Below are 21,302 nucleotides of genomic sequence, written 5' to 3'. Positions count from 1 at the left end.
ATAGGAGGGAGGGAAATATAGTCAGTCTTCTACAATACATCTACTATGTTATTGTTTTGCATTAGCCGCACATGTACAACCTATACTGAACTGCTTGTCTCCCCAGTGGGGGTGGGTGGCAAGGGGGGAAGGGAATGAATCTGGAATTGAAAGTTTTAAAATCAAATATTCAAAAAAATACTCACTGGCACATTCTTTTGTGGGAACAGGGACAGGAAGTATTTCCCTTTTAGATTAATGAAATTCTCAAATTTTTTTTTGTCCACTGATTATGCTGGTAGGACCAAAGATTACTAAACCACTTCCCTGGCCCTAGCCATCCTGTCCCCAGAAATCTGTTCACTAGAACTTCAGGGTACCATGGGATACTTTAAATTTTCAAGAGAAATAAAAAAGATCAACATTTGTCTCCATAGGACATCTAGGCTCGAAGTAGTATACAGTTTGAACATTAGATCATGCTATATTCAAATGTTTGAGACACATTTTTGTTTACTTTCAGCTACGCTAAACTTCTCAAGTTTTCTTGTTTGTGACATAGCTTTGTAAAACTGAGTTTTCTTTTTGTTGGTTGCTGTGATTAAAAAAACAGCTATGCAGTGCCCAATAGGCATACACGTCCCATTAGTAAGTAATTGTGGTGATTTGAGAATGAAATAAAATAATTATTTTTTTCTTTCAATTTATGTGTACTATTTTTTCAAATAGCTACTGAGTTATCAGGACATGAGTATTTATTGTTTGGACCTAACTATTTAATAAATAGAACCGTTAGGCAATTTCTTTTGGTCTAAGGGCACTGCAAAAAAAAAAAATTACTAAGATACTAAGGGACCTTAAACCAAGAAAGTGTGAGAATCTTTGCACTAGAATCTGCAAGAACATGCATCTGCTTTTGATAAGATACAAATAAAGTACTACCTTCTAATTAAGTTTCATGAATTATTAATTCATACCAAAAAGATACCCACTAAATATAGCACCATGCTAGTCACTAGGAAAGATAAAAATTTAGGTAAAGCCCAATTCCTGCCTCCATAATAGAGTTTATGATCACAAAATCTGGAGATATACACAGACACTATAAATGTGATACAAGAGCACATATTCCCCCGCCCCCCAAGCCCTTATCCTAGCTATCTTTTTTTTTCCACTGCTCAATTCAAAGGAAGAGCCAATACTGGCTATTTCTAATCCTTCACCAGTCACTTTTAAAAGCCCTTGCAATCTGTTTCAAACACACACCCCTCTTCAGAAACTGCTCCCCCAAAGGTTAGTAATGATCTCCTAATTACTAATCCTTCATCTTTTCTCTGTGACCTCTGGGTAGCATTCAGCACTCCTCCTGAACCCTTTTCTCCCCTGGCTTCTTCAGCACCAATTTCTCGTAGTTTTCCTCCTGTGTGACGGTTCATTTTCCATCTCCCTTGCTGAATCATCATCTTCATCATCTTCTGTCCCCTAAACATCCCCAAGGCCTTGTTGTCAGACCTCTTCCTCATCTCTCTGCATTCTTTTTTTCATCTGCTCCCATGAACTCAAATATCCTTTCTACAGATAGCTTCCAAATCTATGGATCTATCTCGTCTCTTTCCTGAACTTCTGTCTCACAACCTGTCTCCAACTGCCTACTGGAAATCTTCACTTGAATATCCTGACAAAGCCTCAAATTTGACTACATCCAAAACACACCTTCTGAGAAAACCTGTCCTCCCAATTGCCATTTCTGCTGATGACACTATCATTCTCTCAGTCACACAGACTTGAAACTTTCCAAGTTATCCTCCATTCTTCCTTCACCAGCCCCATCTGACATGCAAGTCACTGCCAAGTTTGCCTTCTACTTCCACAATATCTTTCACATCCATCTGCTTCTCCCATATTCACAGTACTACTACTATTCTAAGGCCCTTATCACCTCTGGACTATTATAATAACCTAATTGGTCTCCCTGCTTTGAGTGTCACCCCGGTCTCCACCATCCTAATCTGTCCTTTCCACCTATTGCCAGAATTAACTTCCTAAGGCATGGATTTGACCACATCATTGTCCTGCTAAAAAAATCTTCAGTGGCTCCCCATTGCCTCTAAGATAAAATACAAATTCTTTGGTTTAGCATTCAAAAGTCCTTCAAAATTTGGCTTCAAAATATCTTTTTCAGCCTTATTTCACATTCCTTCCCTTTCAATACCCTATAATCTAATCCTAAGTAGCTATTCTCTAATGTTAGCATTTCATCCCCTCCCTCTATGCATTACCGGAGTCTACCATATCTAGAAAGCATTCCCTCTTCACCTCTGCCCTTGCGAAGCTTTAATGGCCTTCAAAGTTCAGCTCAGCACCATCTACTTTGTGATGCCTTCAATGATGCCCCAAAGCTGAAACAGTGCTCTCTTCCCTCTCCAGCTTTCTTCGAGCACTCTGTCTTTCCACACTCTGGCGCCGAGCATTCTTGTGCTCATACTACATCCATATGCATGGTACAAGCCTTCTTCAGTAGAATGTTAGCTTCTTGAACCTGCATTTCTGCATTTGTATTGCCAGCACAGTACCTTTACTTAAACATAGTGGGAGCTTAATACAAGTTTTCAAAAACAATCTGAAACTGAATAAAGGTCTGAGGTGGGAAAGATCATCCTCATCTTGGGGAGGAACCAGAAAAAGCTTCCCAGAAGAGGCAGGTTAAAGTGGAGGTGAATGTTAAAGGATGGGCAGGAATTGAACAAGTTCCTTAAGTCTTATCCATTGTAACAGATGTGCCATTCCCTGAAGGTAGGGATGGTGGTGGGGAAAGAATTACAAACTTAGGAAACAGCATAAACAAAGGCACACTAACAAATCTTATTTGGACAGAATATGAAGAGGGGAGGAGTACGAAATAAGGATAGAAAAATAATAATAAATAAATTATACATATATAATATTTTAAGATCGACATAGCCCTTTCCTCACAACAACCTGGGAGATAAGTAGTAGGTAATGTCAAGAAAAACAACCTTATGAACGCTGATCGTGTGATGACCAACCATGGTTCCAGAGTACCAGTGAAAAAGTATGCTTACCTACCTCTTGACAGACAAGTGATGGCCTCAATATGCAGAAGCAGACATTCATTGTTAGATATAACTAATGTTTTGCTTGATTGTATATATTTATTACCAAGATTTTTTCTTTTTTTTTTTCCACTGAGAGGAGAAGTGGGAAGAAGAGAAGGTGGGAACAGGGATGCCAAACAAAATAAATGAATTAAATAAGAGAAGAAGAAAGGCCATAAGGAATCCCAAGACAAGAAGAGCTTTGAAAGTTATATGGTAAAGTTATCATATACTGAAAAGAAAAGCAAGCTCTCCACAGAGATTTGCAGTTTCATGTATGATTCCCTTCTTTTCTTCCATAGCATATATGGAAATGCTCGTTATATTTAGTGTTGAAGTTCAGAATTTTTTTTAAAGGAAAAAATTATAGCTAGTGCAGGGGTGGAGAACATGTGGCCTCAAGGCCACACATGGCCCTCTAGGTCCTCAAGTATGACCCTTTCACTGAATCCAAACTTCACAGAACAAATCCCCTTAATAAAAGGATTTGTTCTGTAAAACTTGGACTCAGTCAAAAGGCCACACCCAAGAGACTAGAAGGCCACACGTGGCCTAGAGGCCTCTGGTTCCCCACTACTGAAGTGGGTAGCACCAACTCGGTAAAAGCCTTGAATCCCAGGCTAAGATATTCAAACTTTTACTCCACAGAAGTTACGGAACTGTTTAAAGGTATTGAATAGATGAGTGAAATGACCAGATCTATGTTTATGGAAGTTGAATCATTCACCAATGAGAAGAAACTAGAGGAGATAAAAAGTGGAGGTGGAGAGATAGACAACATGGCTACCGCAACAGGTCTCATGGGCAGTTATGAGGGCATGTGACAGCGAGAATAAAGATGTAGGCAACAGATAATGTGGAGGCAGAATCAAGAGGACTTGATTAACTAGATTCAAGGAGAAAGAGAATTAAGGTTCAAAAATAACACCAAGGATTCAAATATGCACAGGCAAATGGCAGCATCTAGAAGTTGTGAAGTCAGAAACAGGAGGTTTAGGAAAAAGGAGCTCAATTTTGGACATGCTGAGTATTCAAAGTATAAATGTTACTGGAGGAACTTCATTATTATCTAGCATTTCCCAAGTCAGAAAAGGAATATTTGCTTTCTTGAAGGTAGGAGTAAATGATTACAGACAGCTAAGAAACCATCCCTAGGAAAGTAATATCTAGTGGAATAGTTAAGATAGAAGGATAGAATAGCTTTGATTTATTCCCCAAAGAGTAGCATTTAGTAGCATATATAGGAAGATTCAGTCTAATATCTTCCTTCTATATCTATGTTTACAGACAGTCTGGCATCAGACACCTTGGACTCTTCTGATCCGAGTACAAATCTTGCCTCCAAATTTAGGAGGCTTTGTGATCATGGGCACATCATTTAAACTCTAAGCCTATCCTCATGGGCTAAATGAGGTATTTACCTCGTAACGTTGCAATTAGGCTCAATCAAATGAGGTTCACATAAAGCATTTTTTTAATTTTACAGTTTTCTACATTAGTTATTAATTTAATGTTGCTATATGTAATGAAAACTGAAATTCAGAACACTGATCCTGAAGGCCTTTCTGAATCAAAGAAAGACATCATATTTTAGAAGTAAATACTGGTCTTTTCTAATTGTTAGAAAATTGGTGATCTGTGAACAGTAACAATATTAAGAGGAATAGCTGATTAATCAGAATAGTTTATTCTCCAGTTGTGGTGGATAACAATTGTTTGGTATTCATGAAGAGTCTAGAGCCAGGGGTGGGGAACCTGTGGTCAGCAGGTGCAGCCTTTTGACTGAGTCCAAATTTTATAGAACGATTCCTTTTATTAAGGGGATTTGTTCTGTGAAGTTTGGATTCAGTCAAAGGGCTGCACTTGAAGACCTAGAGGGTCCCAGGTTCCCCACCCCTGTGCTAGGCCATGGGCCACCTAGAGAAGAACCTAAATAGTCACTGGAATACAGAGAATCACTGCTGTAGAATTAGCACCAAAAGCTGGAACGGAGATTAAGAATCACTGCTGGAGAGTTAGTGCCTCACCCAGAAATCTGTTCAAGAAATGAATCCACAAAACTTTCCTGGGCTTGTAAAGCTGATTGGAAGGAAATCCGAAGAGACAATGCATGCCATAGAAGTGGCAGGAACCGTGCTATCAGTGGGTAACACAAGGTGGTCACGGATCTATCTTTCCTAGGCTGAAATGATTTGACCATAATGGCCACACACACCATTTACCAAGTAACAGGATGCTCTGTAGCACTGAATTAGGAGGTATTCTAACAGGACAGGTGTAGATCTATCATCCTTGAGACTCACACACCTTCACAGACAGCATTGGAGGGAAGGTAATCCCAGAGGCTGAAATTCCAACCAAACTAAATCCTGAGAAAGCAGTCAGATTATCACATACAACTAGAAAACTTTTTCCAGAAAAGAATGGATAAAATGTCTAAAGCTCCCTTCTAGAGAACTAACCTGAAGGATTACCAGGAGACCAAGGACAGCAGTCTTCACGTCTTCTAAGGAAGCTGAATACGAGGCTAAGTCTCGGTCTTCCAATTCAGGAGGAGGAGAAAGTGAACGTGCAATCACCTAAAAGAAAAAAAAACTATTTTTAATATTGAAGCTCACAACCCATTACTTCAGCATCTGTCAAATCTGTGCTCCTATACTAGGCAGACCAAGTCAGTCTTCCCTTGCTTAAAAAAAAAAGTTTCTCTCCCTCACTCCATAAACATGTTCAATAGTTCCATGCAATTCAAAAATGTAAGGGAGAAAAAGGGCTGGATGGGATGAGAAATCAATGTTTTACATCACTCCTACTTCTAGGGCTCTGGCATCAGTATCAGTAACATCAACACCCTAGAGACCTTCAGGTTAGGATGGAGGACCAAGAAAATGTGTTCACTGGAACTGGACCCCTTTTTCTGTGAACCACTTGGCTCTGGAAGAGTGTCAATTAAGACAGAGTCTTCAGAGACTGCATAGGCATACATGCAATTCACTGCCTGGGCTTGGAGTAATGTCTGTGTCTGTGGCTTAGATTTTGTTGACATAAGTAACATTCCCTAATTCTGAGAAGGTCCTACCTTTTCAATAATGTCCAACAAGCTGTTAAAGTGATGAGTGTGACAGCATTCTGCTAAGTCCACCAGCAGTTGAGTGGCTAGTTTTCGGACTTGGTGGTCTTTGTCCTCAGGAATGTGGGCTAGTTGTGAGATGACTACCATGTTAATCAGCTCCTCCTATGACAAGGCAGAATACAGTTATAAGCAAAGTCTATGACTGTACATGACACTAACTTATCAGATCTCATTTAGAAACAGCATTTATGTAAGACTTTAGAAAATCAATAATCATCACAGAATAGTATTTGTTCTATTAGGCACCTTATGGACTCAGACAAAGATCCTAAAGACTTTTCTTTGCAAAAAAAAAAAAAATCAGGATTTAAGAGAATGACACCAAAAGACAAGACAAAAAAGAATGGCACTCATAGGAAGAATATAACATAAGGGCTTACAGAGGGCTTAACTTGCAAAGCCAGAGGGGCCACTTCTATTTCCCAAGTCACTCTTTACAAGTGCCCTTTTACACCTACCGTACATTCAGCAGGGGGGATGGGGAACAACCTCTTGACCACGAGATAGACACGTAATACATAAGGAAAAGCAAGTATTGAAACCTCTAGGTTGGATAGACTAAAAAAAGATATGCCTATGACCACCTACATCTTTCTTTTCTCAGATTTCAACAGAAAGACTTTTAAAGCAAATGCATTACAAGGTCTAAATTCTGGGTGACTGCCAATCAGTATGTGAGTTCCTCGAGGGTAGAGTCTGTATCTTAGATTTTGTAATATCTTTGTGCTCTCCTCAGGGCCTTACAGGTAGTATACTCCCAGTGATATTGCTGAATAAACATATAAATGAGTGATAAATGAAAAATGGTCAATAAAGAAAAGAACTAATCTGTCACAAAGATAGAGTAACTCTATAAGGGCAGGGACAGCACCTGACCAGAGCAATGCAGAGCCCGAAGCACCTGAGGAGAATACAGCTAGGATATGCAGAGGTGGGCACTTGATGGTTAGAGATGATGATGACTGAGGTAGCTAAGTGGTGCAGTGAATAGAGCACTGGCCCCGGAGTCAGGTGGACCTGAGTTCAAATCCGGTGTCAGACACTTAACACTTACTAGCTGTGTGATCTCGGGCAAGTCACTTAACCCCAATTGCCCTGCCTTCTCCCCTCCAAAAAGAAAAAAAAAGATGATGATATTAATAATAGCAGCTAACATTTATAAAGATCCTATGTGATAAGCACTGCGCTAAGTGCTTTACAAATATTTTCTCATGATACTAATAACAGCCCTGGGAGGTTGATGTTGTTATTATCATTCCCATTTTACACATGAGGAAACAGGTAGAGAGAGGTGAAGTGACTTGTCCAGGGTCACACAGCCAATAAGTATCTGAGGCACGTTTTGGCCTTAGGTATTCCTGACTCTAGACCCAGCACTCTAACCACTGAGCAGCCCTTGATGTGTTTTCTTTGGCCAAACTTCAACAAAGGCCTGGGAAAGATCTTAATTTAGAAAGGCCAAGGTCACCCACTGCATCCTGGGCATCACCAGTCATCCTGACTTACGTCTTGCCACTGGACTTTGATGACTCTAGAGGAAAAAATGAGGCTGACAACTTTGTGCAGCTCTGCCTCACTTAAATCCAATTCACTCGAAAGTCAAGACATCACCCTCATAATATCATTGGTCCTTTTCAAGAACAAAGGATGAACAATAACCAGCCTCTACTCATCATGCTCTCATTCCCATGTACTATCTCTATTCTCACAGCACTGCACTGAGCTTCACTAGGAACACTAATGAAATACATACCTCATAAAACTGACTGTTAATGCTCAGAACAAAGGACAAAACATCCAGTACTTTAATGCGAACAGCACTGCGAGTCTCATTCCTGAAGAGAAGAAGCAAGTGCAAATGAATGAAGTTTACTGGAAGACAAAGACAACAGAACAGATGTTCCCCCCTTTCTCATATTTAAATATAGCAACATATAACATATAGTAACTTTCAGTGATCACATTCACTCAAGAATTCACCAAGAAGTCTCCATACTATACTTCAGCATGAAGACACTGAAAGGAGCCAGCAAAGTAAAGGCCTTAGTCAAGTATCAGATAGTTCATGTTAGAAATAGATTATGTTCTGATCATAACATTATGACTATATTCTGTAGGCAGATTCCGAACTGCTGAATTGGGAATCCAAATTTAACAGTAGAGAAATGTGTATGAATGCGAGTTTGGGCACTTTTCAAAAAATTATTGTTTCTGAGTATCCAAAATTAATGTAATGGCTTTATAAATAAAATGTGACCAACTGGAAATCAAATCTTTCCTCATAAAAAAGAAGTCTTCCTTTACTGTTACTAAAAATTCATAAAACAATATTCAGTAGCAGTATCTCAAGGCCCAGGCATTTATAATGAATGTTGTCACACTATATTCCCAAGGTCTAAAACTTAAGGATTTAAGATAAGTTCTGAAAAAAAAAAACAATTTTGAAAATTTTACCTACCTGAAGAATCTCTCCATTAATAACTGTAAATTATGAATCCAGCCATCCTTGGCGGGATGAATAGACTGAGCTCTATAGGTTATTAAGTTTAAAAGAGAGGATTCCTGGTCAAAAAAAAAAAAGACACTTTGGAATTAATACAATTCCTTCAACCATCAAATCTTTTCCTTTCTTGAAGCAGTTTTCAAGGAAATATGTCCCCCTCTTGTAGATCTGGGCAGTTACACAAATTTGCCAGGTTAGATTAACCTCCTGGCATTTGCCACCACCTGTGACTCACTGAGAACAAAGGCAGTAAGGTGACAGCAATGAAAATTAAAGGGGAAAAAAGTATGTAAAAATCTTGGTCTCAAGTTGTATATTACTGGAAAAAATGAATTCAGTGTGGGAAGCAGATGTGCTAAAAGGCAGGAGCTCCAGGATAGCAACAATCTCAGAGCCTGCCCCCATTCAACTTCCTCCACGCAGGTGGGAGGAAATTGATGGTTAGGCTACCGCAGTGCCCTTCAACTGACATATGATAATTAGGTTTCACAGAAATCCTGCTATAATTCCCCAGTAGAACATAAATCCTGCAAAACTTGAGTGCAGAATAGTAGGCAGGCAGCCAAGCCAACACACCACCAGACTCTGCTGGTCAGTAGCCCTTTCAGAGATGGGACCTCTCATCTACCTACCTTCATCCTACCCATGTGGGCTCCCACCATCTTCCCCCTGCCCCAGAGCATCCTTCCAACAGTAAAGAATGGTAAAAGGAAAAGCTCTAGGGAAAAAAGGGTTTGGGAAAAGCCAGGAAAGAGGGATTTGGAGAAAATGGTCTTACAGGTCGCTGATCAGCACATCTCTCGACAAGTTTAAAGAACCTCTCCTCTGAACCATGGAATTCATTCTGATCACAGAGCTCTTCTACCGTGCTCAACAAATCATGAACGATGGTTTTAAGCTCTTGGCTCTCTATACTCTGTAACAGAAAGTTGTCAAGTGGTTTATGCGGAATCAAGATGAGAAGATTACTTCTATCACTCCAGTACTACCAGACTCTTATGTGGTACAGACCAAGTTGAAGACAAACAGCCCTGACATCACTGCGTCTAATCTGTATACCCCTCTTCCCTTTCTATTATGGCCCAGGCACTAAGGCAGTACTGTGGGTGAGTGACAGTAGGGGTACTACCTCATGCCATTTTCTGTTTCTCCTCCACAGCCCAAGATAATCATAGGAGATGCTTAAGCTAGTAATGAGGAAAAGACAGGGAGAAGAGACTGCTTTGACTGCCAAGGGAATGTACCAATTAAGATATAAGCATCTCCTTGATAACCATTCTTCCATGCTTGGGCCAGGGATTTCATACAAAGACTCCCTTAGAACAGTAAGGGAGCGGCCAACTAACACTAAGTAGCAGCAAACAAATGCTGCTAATGCAACTAAGCAACAGCCAGTCAGCAAGTGGGTAAGGTGGAACTCCCTTGGCCATGTTACCTAAAGCCTTTCCTCGACTCAAAAAGCCCTTCAGTATCAGTGTTAACTTGGTTCTCATTACACATAACACTGAGGTCTACAGGACTGTTTTGTCTGTATACCTCTGTGATATATGACAGAACCTGCCAAATCTAAGATTCTTCTCATTTAAATATTAAATCCCATGCAACCACTGGACCAAAATATGAAGTGTAGCTTCAAATTACAAAGTATGACTATAAATTCACGTGACTAGTTTTGGTCATTTTTTTCAAACACTCATTAGGACTTCTATATATGCAAGTAAGTGTTGTCCCCTGCAAAGTACTCCCCTCTGGAGGCTGCAACAAAGTAGACTGTTCAGGCCAGGCCTGGACTCTTTTTGCATCGTGACCTTCAAAGCCAATTTATGAATTCCACAAGAAAACCAGTTTTATTACTTTGTAATTCCTTAGGGTTAGTAGAAAGAGCACTGGATTGACTTGGAAAATCCTAATTCAAAGCTTGGCTCTCCAGTTCTTGTCTGAATGGTATCAGGTAATTAAATGAAGGAGTTAGACGAATTCTCTCATCTATATGATGCCAATCAACTGGGGACAGAATTCAGCTTCAAGCCCAGTTACCAAGAACTCGGTCCTTCTTTTCCAGACCTTCTACTTGTTACAACTCATTTTTGGTCATAAAAGGCATTTCCCAATATAATTACCCTCTTAATTCACTGAACTTGGCTCTAAACGTTTGTTATTTCCAAAATTTAAATTCACTCTCAAAAGATTAGGACTTGACTTCATTGAAAGTTTATAAAAGAACATCTACTACAGATTCTGGAGTTGATTCCTCAAGAGCCTCCAGAAACTGAACAAGAAGAGAAAGGGTAATCTGGATAACAGCCACTCAAGGGGACGATATCCATGCATGTGGATGGATAAAATTAGTGTTGTCTATTAGGACAGAGGAACAATCATTACTCTGGCTGAAACTTTCCCTCAGCACTCACCTGCAGTTGCTGTAGCAGCCGCTCCATAATCTTTAGAAGGATGTCCCATGTGACTGCTTGTAGCTCCTTTCTGTACTTCTTCACAAGCCTGGTCACAGACAGGACTATCTCATATGACACCACTTCATTGGGACAAGTCATGGCCTAGAAAACAATTTCCTATTCAGTGCTCCAAAGTCAGCAGTTTCTAGGTCACCAACCTAAGGTTCTTGCAGTCAATCATCCTCAAGATCATGGGGGTCAGATACTTGAGAAGGCACAACTCATAACTCAGGTGATTTCATAATGACCTTCAGAGCCAATTTATGAATTCCACATGAAAACCAGTTTTATTACTTTGTAACTCCTTAAGGTAGTGTAAATAGCACTGGATTGACTTGGAAAATCATCACTCAAAGCTTCAACTAAAGCTTCAACACTTCAACTAAAAACTCCTAGACAGTATCCTCCACTCTCTCTTCCTTTTCTCTAGTCTCTATCTGTCCACCTAGATAATGAGGTGAACCTTCTCTTTGCCAAAGCTAACCCCTCTACATGTATATACCCTTGATCCCATCCCCTCTCATCTTCTCCAACAGATTATCCCTTCAACCATTCCCTCTTAATCTTAAACCTCTCCCTATCTACTAGTTTCTTCCCTACTTACTATCTTTAAATATACCTGATTCCCCAATCCTTAAAAAACCTAGTCTAGACTTTACCATCCCCTCAAGCTGTAGCTTTCTTCCCTTTCTCAGCTAAACTCCTAGAAAAAGCTATGTACACTCACTGTCTTTACTTCCTTTCCTCACACTTACTCCTTAACTCTTTGTAATCTGGCTCTTAGCTCAACTGAAACGACTTTTCCTAATTTACTAACAATTTCTTAATTGTGAAGTCTAACAGTCTTTCAGTGCATATGGCACTGCTGACCACCCTCCTCTCTGGGATCCTCTCTCTCCCTGCTACTAGTCTCCCCATACCTTTAAGTTTCCTTTGCTGGATCATCACCCCTACCCTCATGGGAGTGTCCCTGGACCGGCTTCTCTTTTCTCTTTATACTTTTCTTCTTGGTAATCTCATCAGCTTCCACGGGTTTAATTGTCCTCTCCATATATTCAGCCCTAGTCTTTTCTCTGAGCTTTAGTCCCACAATACTAAATGTTTATTGGCTATCTCAAAGGTTCTTCCCAGGGACAACCAAAATTCAAAATGTCCAAAACAGAGCTCATTATCATTCCCCTCAAACCCACCCCTCCCCCAAACTTCCCTATTTCTGTCAACAACACTATTCTTCCAGCCTCCAAAGTTTGTAAACTCACTGTAATCCTTGACTCACCTCACTCCACATATCCAACCAGTTACCAAATCTGCCATTTCGACTTCCAGCTTCTTGCACATACCCTTTACCTCCTCTTATATACACGTCAGGTTAGCTCAGGCTTTCATCATCTTTTGCCTAAACTACAACAATGGCTTCTAATTAGTTTCTTCACCTCAAGTCTCTTCACACTCTAATTCATCCTCCACACAGGAGCCAAAGTGATTTTCCTTAAGCACAGATATGACTATCTCTGTCCCCTACTTAATAAACTCTAGTGATTTTCACTATTGTCTTCAGGATAAACTACAAACTCCTGTTTGTCTTTCAAAGCGCTTTACAACTTGACCTCATGCTATCTTTCTACCTTCATTATGCATTATTCCCTTTCTCACACTCTATGGTCTAACTGTACAAGCAAGCCTTCTGCTTATTCTTCATACATGGGAGGCAAGCCCCCATGCCTCAGTCCCTTCTCCCCTCCAGCTCAGAGAATCCCTTTCTTCCTTCCAGACCCAGCTCAAGCACCACCTTCTAAATGAACACTTTCTTCAAGACCTCACCCCCTTACCCTACTACTACAGCTCATCCCCAGCAATTTTCTTGCTTATTTTTCATTTATTCTGTATATCCTTATATCTCATCTCTCTTCTCCCCCTACAGAATTTTAAGTTCCTTGAAATTAGGATTTGTTTCACTTTCTTTGCATCTGCATCCCCAAGGCTGAGCCCAATACCTTGTACAATTCCCTATTCAATGTTCCCGCCACAAAGAAGGTAATCGTTGAGTGATCATTCTACAAATACAGGAGTTCATTTTCAGAACAGAATCTAATTTTGAAATCTTAGTCAAAATGGGGAAAGGGCAACTGTCACCAGTAACAGTTACTTCAGAAAGGTATAGATTCTGCTGAATCCCAAGGCTCTGGATTCTGGGGGACAACTGGGTCCCAAAGCCTAATGCAAAGAGAATCAGGGTGGGAAAGCTAAAAACCTTGGACAATCTACAGATTCAACACCCCCACACACACCTCCCTAACAACACAGCCCAATGGAAAAAAAATATAACTAGGACTCAGAGCCTGGCTTCCAGTGTTCAGCCTGCTTCTCTCAGCACCTTAACCTGGGAAACATTATTCAACTTCTGGGAACCTCAGCATCTTTATTTGAAAATGGGAGTGATACCTATTAGATCTTCCTCCAAAAAGCTGTTGTGAGGATCAAAGAAAACTGATGTAAGTAAAAGTACTCTGAAAATCATAAAAACAACAGAAGCTTTAAGGCAGCATTGTGACCATGACTGGGGCAAAACAAACAATGCAACAAAATGTTGGTACCTAAGTAATGTAAAAGGGCATATCATTAAAAAAAACAATTAGGGGCCATAATAGAAAGACCTTCTTCTCTACCAGGGGAGGGACAGAACTTGTATTTCCCCAGCACAGGAACTTTCAGAGAAAGTTCCATCAATTCAGGTTGACATCCCCTCTGCAGCTCACTGCTTTATTGAGATGCCTGAGCACTAAGAGCTTCAGTGACTTGTTCAGGGCCACACAGCCAACAAGTCTCAGAAGAGGGACTTAGACTCAGTTATTTTTAGCTCCAAGGTCAGCTTTCTATCCTATACACCTAAGGTGGGGAACCTGAGGGCTTGAAGCCACATGTGACCCTCTAGGTCCTCAAGTGCAGCACTCTGACTGAATCCAAACTTCACAGGACAAAATCCTTTAATAAAAGGAATTGTTTTATAAAATTTGGGCTCAGTCAAAAGGCTGCACCCAAGGACCTGGAAAGCCACATGTGGCCGCAAGGCCAAAGGTTCCCCAACCTTGCTCTACACCATGCTGCTTCTTGTGATGGATGAGACAAGATGAGATAAATGGATGAGAAAGAATCCATAACCAAATGAAGGAGAAAAGTAATCATAAAAAACAAACAAAATAGGCAATTTTGGTAACATAAAAATAAAAAAGGTTTTTGCACAAAATCAATATAATTAAAATAAGACAAAATCAATATAATTAGAATAAGACAATTAACTGTTGATTGGTAAAAAAAATTTCACATCAAAATTTCTGATAAAAGTCCAAGATCTATAGGAAAACTCACACAAATATGTAAGACCAATAGCTGTTCTTCAATAAATGTCAAAGGATATGATCAGTTCTCAAAAGAAATGCAAAATATCGGGGAGGCCAGGTAGCACAGTGAGTAAGAGCACTGGCCCAAGAGTCGGGATGACCTGGGATCAAATCCAGGCTCAGATACTTAGTACCACACCCAGAAATAACTGGCCGTGTAACCTTGAGCAAGTTACTTAACCCCAATTGCTTTAAAAAAAAAAAAAAAGAAATGCAAAATATCAGCCATATGAAAATGCTTCAAATCATTAATAGTAAATAAGAAAACTGAAGTTTTGCCCACACAGAAGAATATGATTTTTTAAAATGGCAATAATCAATTTTGAATGGACTAGGGAAAGACACATTAATAATATATTAGTGGTAGATCACCTCTGTGAATTGGTCCAACTATTCTGGAAAAAAATTTAGAATTATTTAAGAAAAATTGCTAAATCAAGACTTTTCAACTTAATCATTCCACTACTGGGCATATATTCCAAAGGAGGTCAAAAACAAAAAGGTCCTGTATATAACAAAATATTCATAGAATGTTTTGTGATACCAAAAAATGGGAAACAGAGGGGGCACACATCAACTGGGAAATACACGGACAAAATGTGATATACAGAAAGAGAGATGTACATATATATGTAATGGAATATCATATCATAAGTAATGACTAATACAGGAATTCAGAGAAACATGAAGATTAATATGAACTCAGAAAAAAGGGAGTGAGAATGATATACACAATGATGACTATAATAATGTAAATGAAAATAATACTAAATTGCTGCAAACTAAGCTTAACTGAAGAGACCAATTTTGGTCCCAGATAAAAGTCAATCAGTCAGTCAATGCAAGTATTTATTAAGCACCTACTATGCACCAGGAACTATAGCTACAAAGACAAAAAATGAAACAGTCTCTTAACAGAGGGCTAAAGTACGTATTAAATAAATATAATGTAACTACACAATAAATGGGGAGGGGAAGACTAGCAACAAAGGGGTCAGGAAAGGCTTCATGCAGACAGAAGTGGAGAAGGTGGCTCTTCAGCAAAATTATGAGGTAAAATAAGGGATTTTAAGAAGGAGAGATGAGATGAGGTTACAATATAAGAAAAAACAATTCATTCCTCTTGGTAAAAAGATAGATAACTAGGAATATTGATTAGAATATTGAAATATAGTTGAATTTCACTTAAATTTATCTTGGCTACATGGTCAGATTCAGTAAGGAGATATATTTGGAATTGATTTTGATATTTAAAAGGCAGAAATAAAAGTTATTAATTAGGGAAAATAACGAGAGGACCTTAAATAAAATTATACTTTTGTCGATTCCAAAAAAAGTGAGCTAATTTAAGTAGTTACAAACAACCAAATAATCCTCATGCTATGTAAAGTGTTTTAGAAAGTAAAGAAAGCACTCTATGAGACTTCATCATGAAACAAAAGAGTTCCAACACTCAAACCAGGAAAGGATAAAAGAAAAATAACTAAAGAACAATATCACTAATAATGATTTTATAAAAAGGGATTTGCATAAATTAAATCAATGAAATTAGAAGAAAAGATGGATTGGGAGAAAAACTAATTAAACAGTCTGATAAAAATCTGACATTCAAATCTTTACGAAACTAACATAAAATCACAAAGTAAAAAGATCTGAAAGTCATTATTCCCCAATAGGAAGTGGTCAAAGTATATAGTTTTCAAAAGACAAAACACAAGCTATGAATAACTATCTGAAAATAATATTCAGAGTTGCTAAGAATTGGAGAAATGAAAATTAAAACAGTCCTGAGATTTCATCTCACCCTCATATTGGCAAATGTGGTAAAACAGGGAAGTATTTAATGTTGAAGGAGCTATAGGAAATTTGTTGTTGTTCAATCACATCTGACTATATGTGACCCCATGGACTTTTCCCATGGGATTTTCTTAGCAAAGATACCAGAGTGGCTTGCCATTTCTTTCTCCAGTGTGTCCCCATTTTACAGGTGAGGAATTGGGGCAAATAGGGGTTAAGTGACTTGCCCAGGGTCACACATAGCTAGTAAGTGTCTGCGGTCAAATTTTATCTCAGGCATTCCTTACTCCAAGTCCAGTGCCCTATCCACTGTACCACCTAGCTGCCCAGTTCAGCTATCAGAAACCAGGCATGCATGCTAATGAACTGATACTATTAACTAGTCTTACAATTTTAGAGAGTAATTTGGAATTATGCAAGAAAGTTATGAAATTGTTTGGATTTGTCTATGTCAAAACAAGATTTATCACGTTTTAAAGCAACCAAAAGTTGATTAATTTTAGGAGGCATCTAGAGATACCACCTCAGACACCCCAGTGCTAAACTCCCCAAACAAAACCTTTTCACTTTTGAGCAGAGAAGTATGGCACATAGGAAAGACTATGAAAATGTAAACCCTTATTCCTACTATCATGAAAAACACTTTACCTCATAAAAAGAAGGCAATACTGATGTAGGTGAGTTCTTGAGTGAATACAGTCTGTGAGCTCCCCAGAGAGCCATCCCAACAAAGAATACTGCTCCTCTCAGCAAAGGGGCGTCTTCCATGTAGGCTCTAAAACCATTTTCCAAGCACAGAACATAATTATAATGCAGGTACAAAACACCTTTGTACTTAGTAAATAGATTAGTGGTATGTTTCCTCCAAGTGCCATTACCCAACCTTCATCAGCCTCTCCAATGGTCATACAGAACTCCTAACAACAGAAGTTAAGACCAGGGAAAGGAATGGGAGCTGATCATGGCAGGAAAGAAAGCAAACAGAAATAAAGGCCAAAAGCAAAGACTAGCCATTATGCAGTTACAGGTGAAAAAGGAAACAACAGAACTCTTGTAATAAAGAATAAAAAGAACAAACACACTAGCTACTAAGCAAGAGAAAGAAAGAAATCTTGGGTCCTATAGGCAAACAAAGATGGAACTTACGAAACAATTAAACCAAAGCAGCAGAAACATCAATGGGTTTTGTACACTGGGGAAGAAGCCTTTAGTAATTATGCTTCCACTTATTTAAATGTTGTGATTACTGGTCTCTCATTTTTCTTTAGTACCAACCCAATATGATAAGCCTTTACATACCTGTCCTCCATGATACGACACATGTTGTATATGGCACTGTGGCCCAAATGGGTTCCCAAAAGATTGCGCATGAGCTGTAGAGTAAAATTTATTTCTTTTTAGTATATACAGATATGACACATAAAATGACCGGTATGTAGCTCTGGAACTTGAGAACTGCCTTCTTTCCTAACTTTATTAAAAAAACAACCCACTGCAATAAAACTAGCTGATACATCTAAGCTCTCAGTGACTGACCATATCCTTTTGCTTTTACTTCTATCATAAAGACAAAGACAACAGGATTCTCTAATCTTGGGAATAATACACTAAAACTCAGTTTCCTAGACTGGCAAAATGCTATTCAATTTCTATCGAATAGGCTATCATGTGGCTCCCATGAAGATCCAGACTGGAACTCATTTAAGACAAGATAGCCCTTTTCCCGCCCTCAATCCATGTGTCTGGCTTACTATTTTATCCTGGGGAAAAATCTTTCCCAGAAAAATAGCTTTAAAAATCCCAACCTTCCAGCAGGGCTCACAGAGCTCTTTGACATTGATGGTCCGGCACAGTGTGATGATAAACACAGGAAGGCTCTCTGAGGGAAGACAATTATAACAAACCACAGCATCTAGGACCTGTAAGGAGACCTGTGGCAGAAGGAAGAAATAGGAAGAAAATGAGTGAAGATAAGGTCATTATACACCTTCTCTCATAAGATAATGGAAAGTATATGGTGCAATACATATGATTAAGATAGATTTCTAAATATTCTTTATAATGTTTTCTAGTCTACCAGTTCCATCACCCTTCACTTCTAACACTGCTAAAGCAGCCTGATCTGATCTAAAACTTAGCAGTAGAAAAGTTCTAATTACCCAAAGCTTGTTCTGTGCAATATAGGTAATAAGAAAAACTAAAAAGCAGAGTTACTGACCTCTATGTCCACAGAAGAGGCAGTGCGAATGCAAAGCAAACAGATCATGCTGTTGAGAGAAAACACCACATTGTTACCAGAATATTTTTGCACAAAGAAGAAATGTTATTTAGGTAACTTTCAATAGTAACTCATCCTGTATAGATGGGAACGAGTGCCATCACTAAAACTACAATGCCCAGTCACCCTTTAAACACTCAGGCAAACAGGAAGCAGCTGCCTGTACTTCCCCATTGATCTCTGGGGCTCTACCAACATCCCTCCCTAGGCTAGAACTCACTCAATCTAGAAAGGCAGAGAGAGAAAAGCCACCCCCAAATCATCAAGAGTATGGCAGCAAAAACATTTAAATTATCTTACTGGACCATTGAAGCAATATATTCATCTAGGTAACAGCTATTAAATTTGACAAGGTTCACAAGCACCAAGAGAAATTCGGATGATAAGCCAATATCCATCCACTGTAGGACAAAGTCAGCTAGAAGAGATGGAAATGACACTGGTTAGCCTCTAAGCAACACCAAGAATTCTTTCTCATCCACCCAATTTTAATTTCTCATGTAGACTGGTGTTCCTAACATCCTCAATAACTTCTCTCCAGATGTAGTTTTAAAAGACCAGCTACATTCGGGAGATGTTAACAAAACTTTTTGTTTTTCTTGTATCAATGACTTCACCAGTGTGGGTACTACTAGAGGGAATCCCTCTGGCAGATGGCTCTTCCACATTTCTCTCACAACCCTAAGAGGCAGGTGCTAAGGTAACTAACCCCTTGCATTCTGGCCTCCATCCCTCCAATTTCAACAAAAATTGCTCCCTGCAAGATAAATCCAACGGCCTTTTCTAACTCTAGTCCTTTTTAACCTCTCTGCAGTGCCTGACACTACGGAACTAGACCACCCCTTTTTTCTGGATACTTTCTCCTCCTTGTGTTTTTGTGATGTTGCATTTGTGGTTCTCTTTCTACCCATCAAACCAATCCTTCTCTGTCTCCTTCAAGGTTCCTCATCCACGACCCACCCTCTATTTGTGAATGTAGCCCAGGGCTTTGTCTTAAAACTCTCTTTTCTTCTCATCAGCTCCCATGGATTTAACTATCATCTCTACATTTCCAAAACTACACAGCCAACCTTTATTACTCTCCTAAGCCCCAGTGGGATATCTGCTTGACATGACCATCTGGATGTCCCATAGGCAGCTCAAGCTCAAAATGTCAAAGACAGAACTTACCTTTCTCCCTCAAACTACCCCTCTTCCTAATGAATGCTATTTCTGTTGAGGATACAACCATTCTTTTAAGTATTTGCAATCTCAGAGTCATTCTCAACTGATCTTCCCTCTTATTTACTCACCCCTCACCTGTATCCAAAAAATCATCATCTTCTACCTCCTCCACAACTCCTTTCCTCAAGAAGCTTCATTGGCTCCCCATGTCTTCAGGTTAAAATACAAAATGTTCGGCATTGTTTTAGCTATCTTTCCAGACTGATTACAGTACATGTCTTTCCCCCTTTGTGCACTGATTGCTCTAAGCAAACTGGACTGCTTGCTATTCTTCCTGCATAAGGCCATCTCCCACCTCTCTGCCTTTGCCCAGGCTGTCCCACGCTGGCAGCGCTCTCAGTCCTCTCTTCCACCTTTTTGAACCAAAGCTCCTTTGTAAGGCTCAGCTCAAAGAACATCTCCAAAAGCCTTTTCCTAATTTCCCCATTTGTGAGTGCCCTAAAAATCATTGCATATTTTAAAATATACCCTGTATTAGTCTATGGGCACATCTACTACAAGAGAATATTAGCTTCTTCAGGACAAGGACTGTCACTCATATTTCTCTGCCATAGCAGACTCTTAATAAAAGCTCTGTGCTGATTAATAAATATTTGTTGACTGACTGAAATAAAATTGAAAAGATACATGAAAGTCATATCGTGAAGGCTTAAAAGTTAAACTTATTGCGCATTTTATCCTGAAGGCAAATAGGAGGCCACTGAAGATTTCTGAAGAGGAGAGAGAGGGCTAGGTGTGATATGTTTGGACCTGTGCTTTAGGAATATCATTTTGGTAGCTACATGGATGCCAAACTGGAGAAATGACTACTGGTAGGGAGATCAATTAGGAGGTAATTAGTGCAAGCAACAGGCAATGAGGGCATAAACTAAGGCAGAATCTCTATGACTGGAGTGTAGAGATTAAAGATTTGAAGTTCTTCTAGCCAAAATAAAAGAATGAGTATATATTAACCTATGTGTTGACTCATCTCATTGACAAGCAAAATCAATATGTATCACAAATCGAATTGCTAAAAGTAGAGTTCTCATGACCATCCCACTACAACCATGAGCATTGCTCAAAGCAGAGTCTCTGGTGAGGGGCTCTTCTCCTTAGTAACTGCTGGCCCAGCAGCCCTGCTGATGCCTTGCTTCCTTTTCCTCCTCCTCTCCCCTTGCTCCAAACCTCATCCACTCAGGGGCAGGCTCTCCCTGCCTTTCAAAGGTAACAACTGGCTAAAGTGAAGAACACCCTGGACTAATGCACTAATGGGAAAAGACTAACAGCAGAACTCCTCAGCACCCTCTCTCCAGTTCCTAGGCTACAAACAGAGCCAACAAATATATAGTTGATCATCCTATTTATTGAATTGGGGATTGGGACCAGACCTATGATTTCACTGGTATAGAGAACTCCCAGATGAGAAAAATTTCTCCACCAAT

The 21,302-nt window shown here is 39.4% G+C and overlaps 1 protein-coding gene across 12 annotated transcripts in view; it reads right to left on the bottom strand.

Moving 5' to 3' along the window:
• TSC2 (TSC complex subunit 2) overlaps nucleotides 1–21,302 on the bottom strand; it is a 59,583-nt gene that overhangs the window by 30,749 nt on the left and 7,532 nt on the right. For all 12 annotated transcript variants that reach the window (XR_011163320.1, XM_069062915.1, XM_069062840.1 and 9 more), the window contains exons 6-16: nucleotides 18,955–19,072; nucleotides 18,595–18,643; nucleotides 18,182–18,307; nucleotides 17,676–17,749; nucleotides 17,025–17,151; nucleotides 11,140–11,283; nucleotides 9,507–9,644; nucleotides 8,684–8,787; nucleotides 7,979–8,060; nucleotides 6,172–6,327; nucleotides 5,558–5,674 (exon numbers count right to left, since the gene is read on the bottom strand). Coding sequence is in view for 11 of the 12 variants with exons in the window: in XM_069062915.1 (XP_068919016.1) it covers nucleotides 5,558–5,674; nucleotides 6,172–6,327; nucleotides 7,979–8,060; nucleotides 8,684–8,787; nucleotides 9,507–9,644; nucleotides 11,140–11,283; nucleotides 17,025–17,151; nucleotides 17,676–17,749; nucleotides 18,182–18,307; nucleotides 18,595–18,643; nucleotides 18,955–19,072 (1,235 nt within the window). In the remaining variant the exon portion in view is untranslated. The remainder of the gene's footprint in view (nucleotides 1–5,557; nucleotides 5,675–6,171; nucleotides 6,328–7,978; nucleotides 8,061–8,683; nucleotides 8,788–9,506; nucleotides 9,645–11,139; nucleotides 11,284–17,024; nucleotides 17,152–17,675; nucleotides 17,750–18,181; nucleotides 18,308–18,594; nucleotides 18,644–18,954; nucleotides 19,073–21,302) is intronic.

Source organism: Petaurus breviceps, unplaced genomic scaffold (assembly GCF_028583685.1).
Source record: "Petaurus breviceps papuanus isolate PSGF00001 unplaced genomic scaffold, PetGlider_PUasm1.0 138, whole genome shotgun sequence".
NCBI lineage: Eukaryota > Metazoa > Chordata > Mammalia > Diprotodontia > Petauridae > Petaurus > Petaurus breviceps.
The sequence above is the reverse complement of the archived record's forward strand: the minus strand, read 5'-3'. Positions and strand labels throughout refer to the sequence as shown.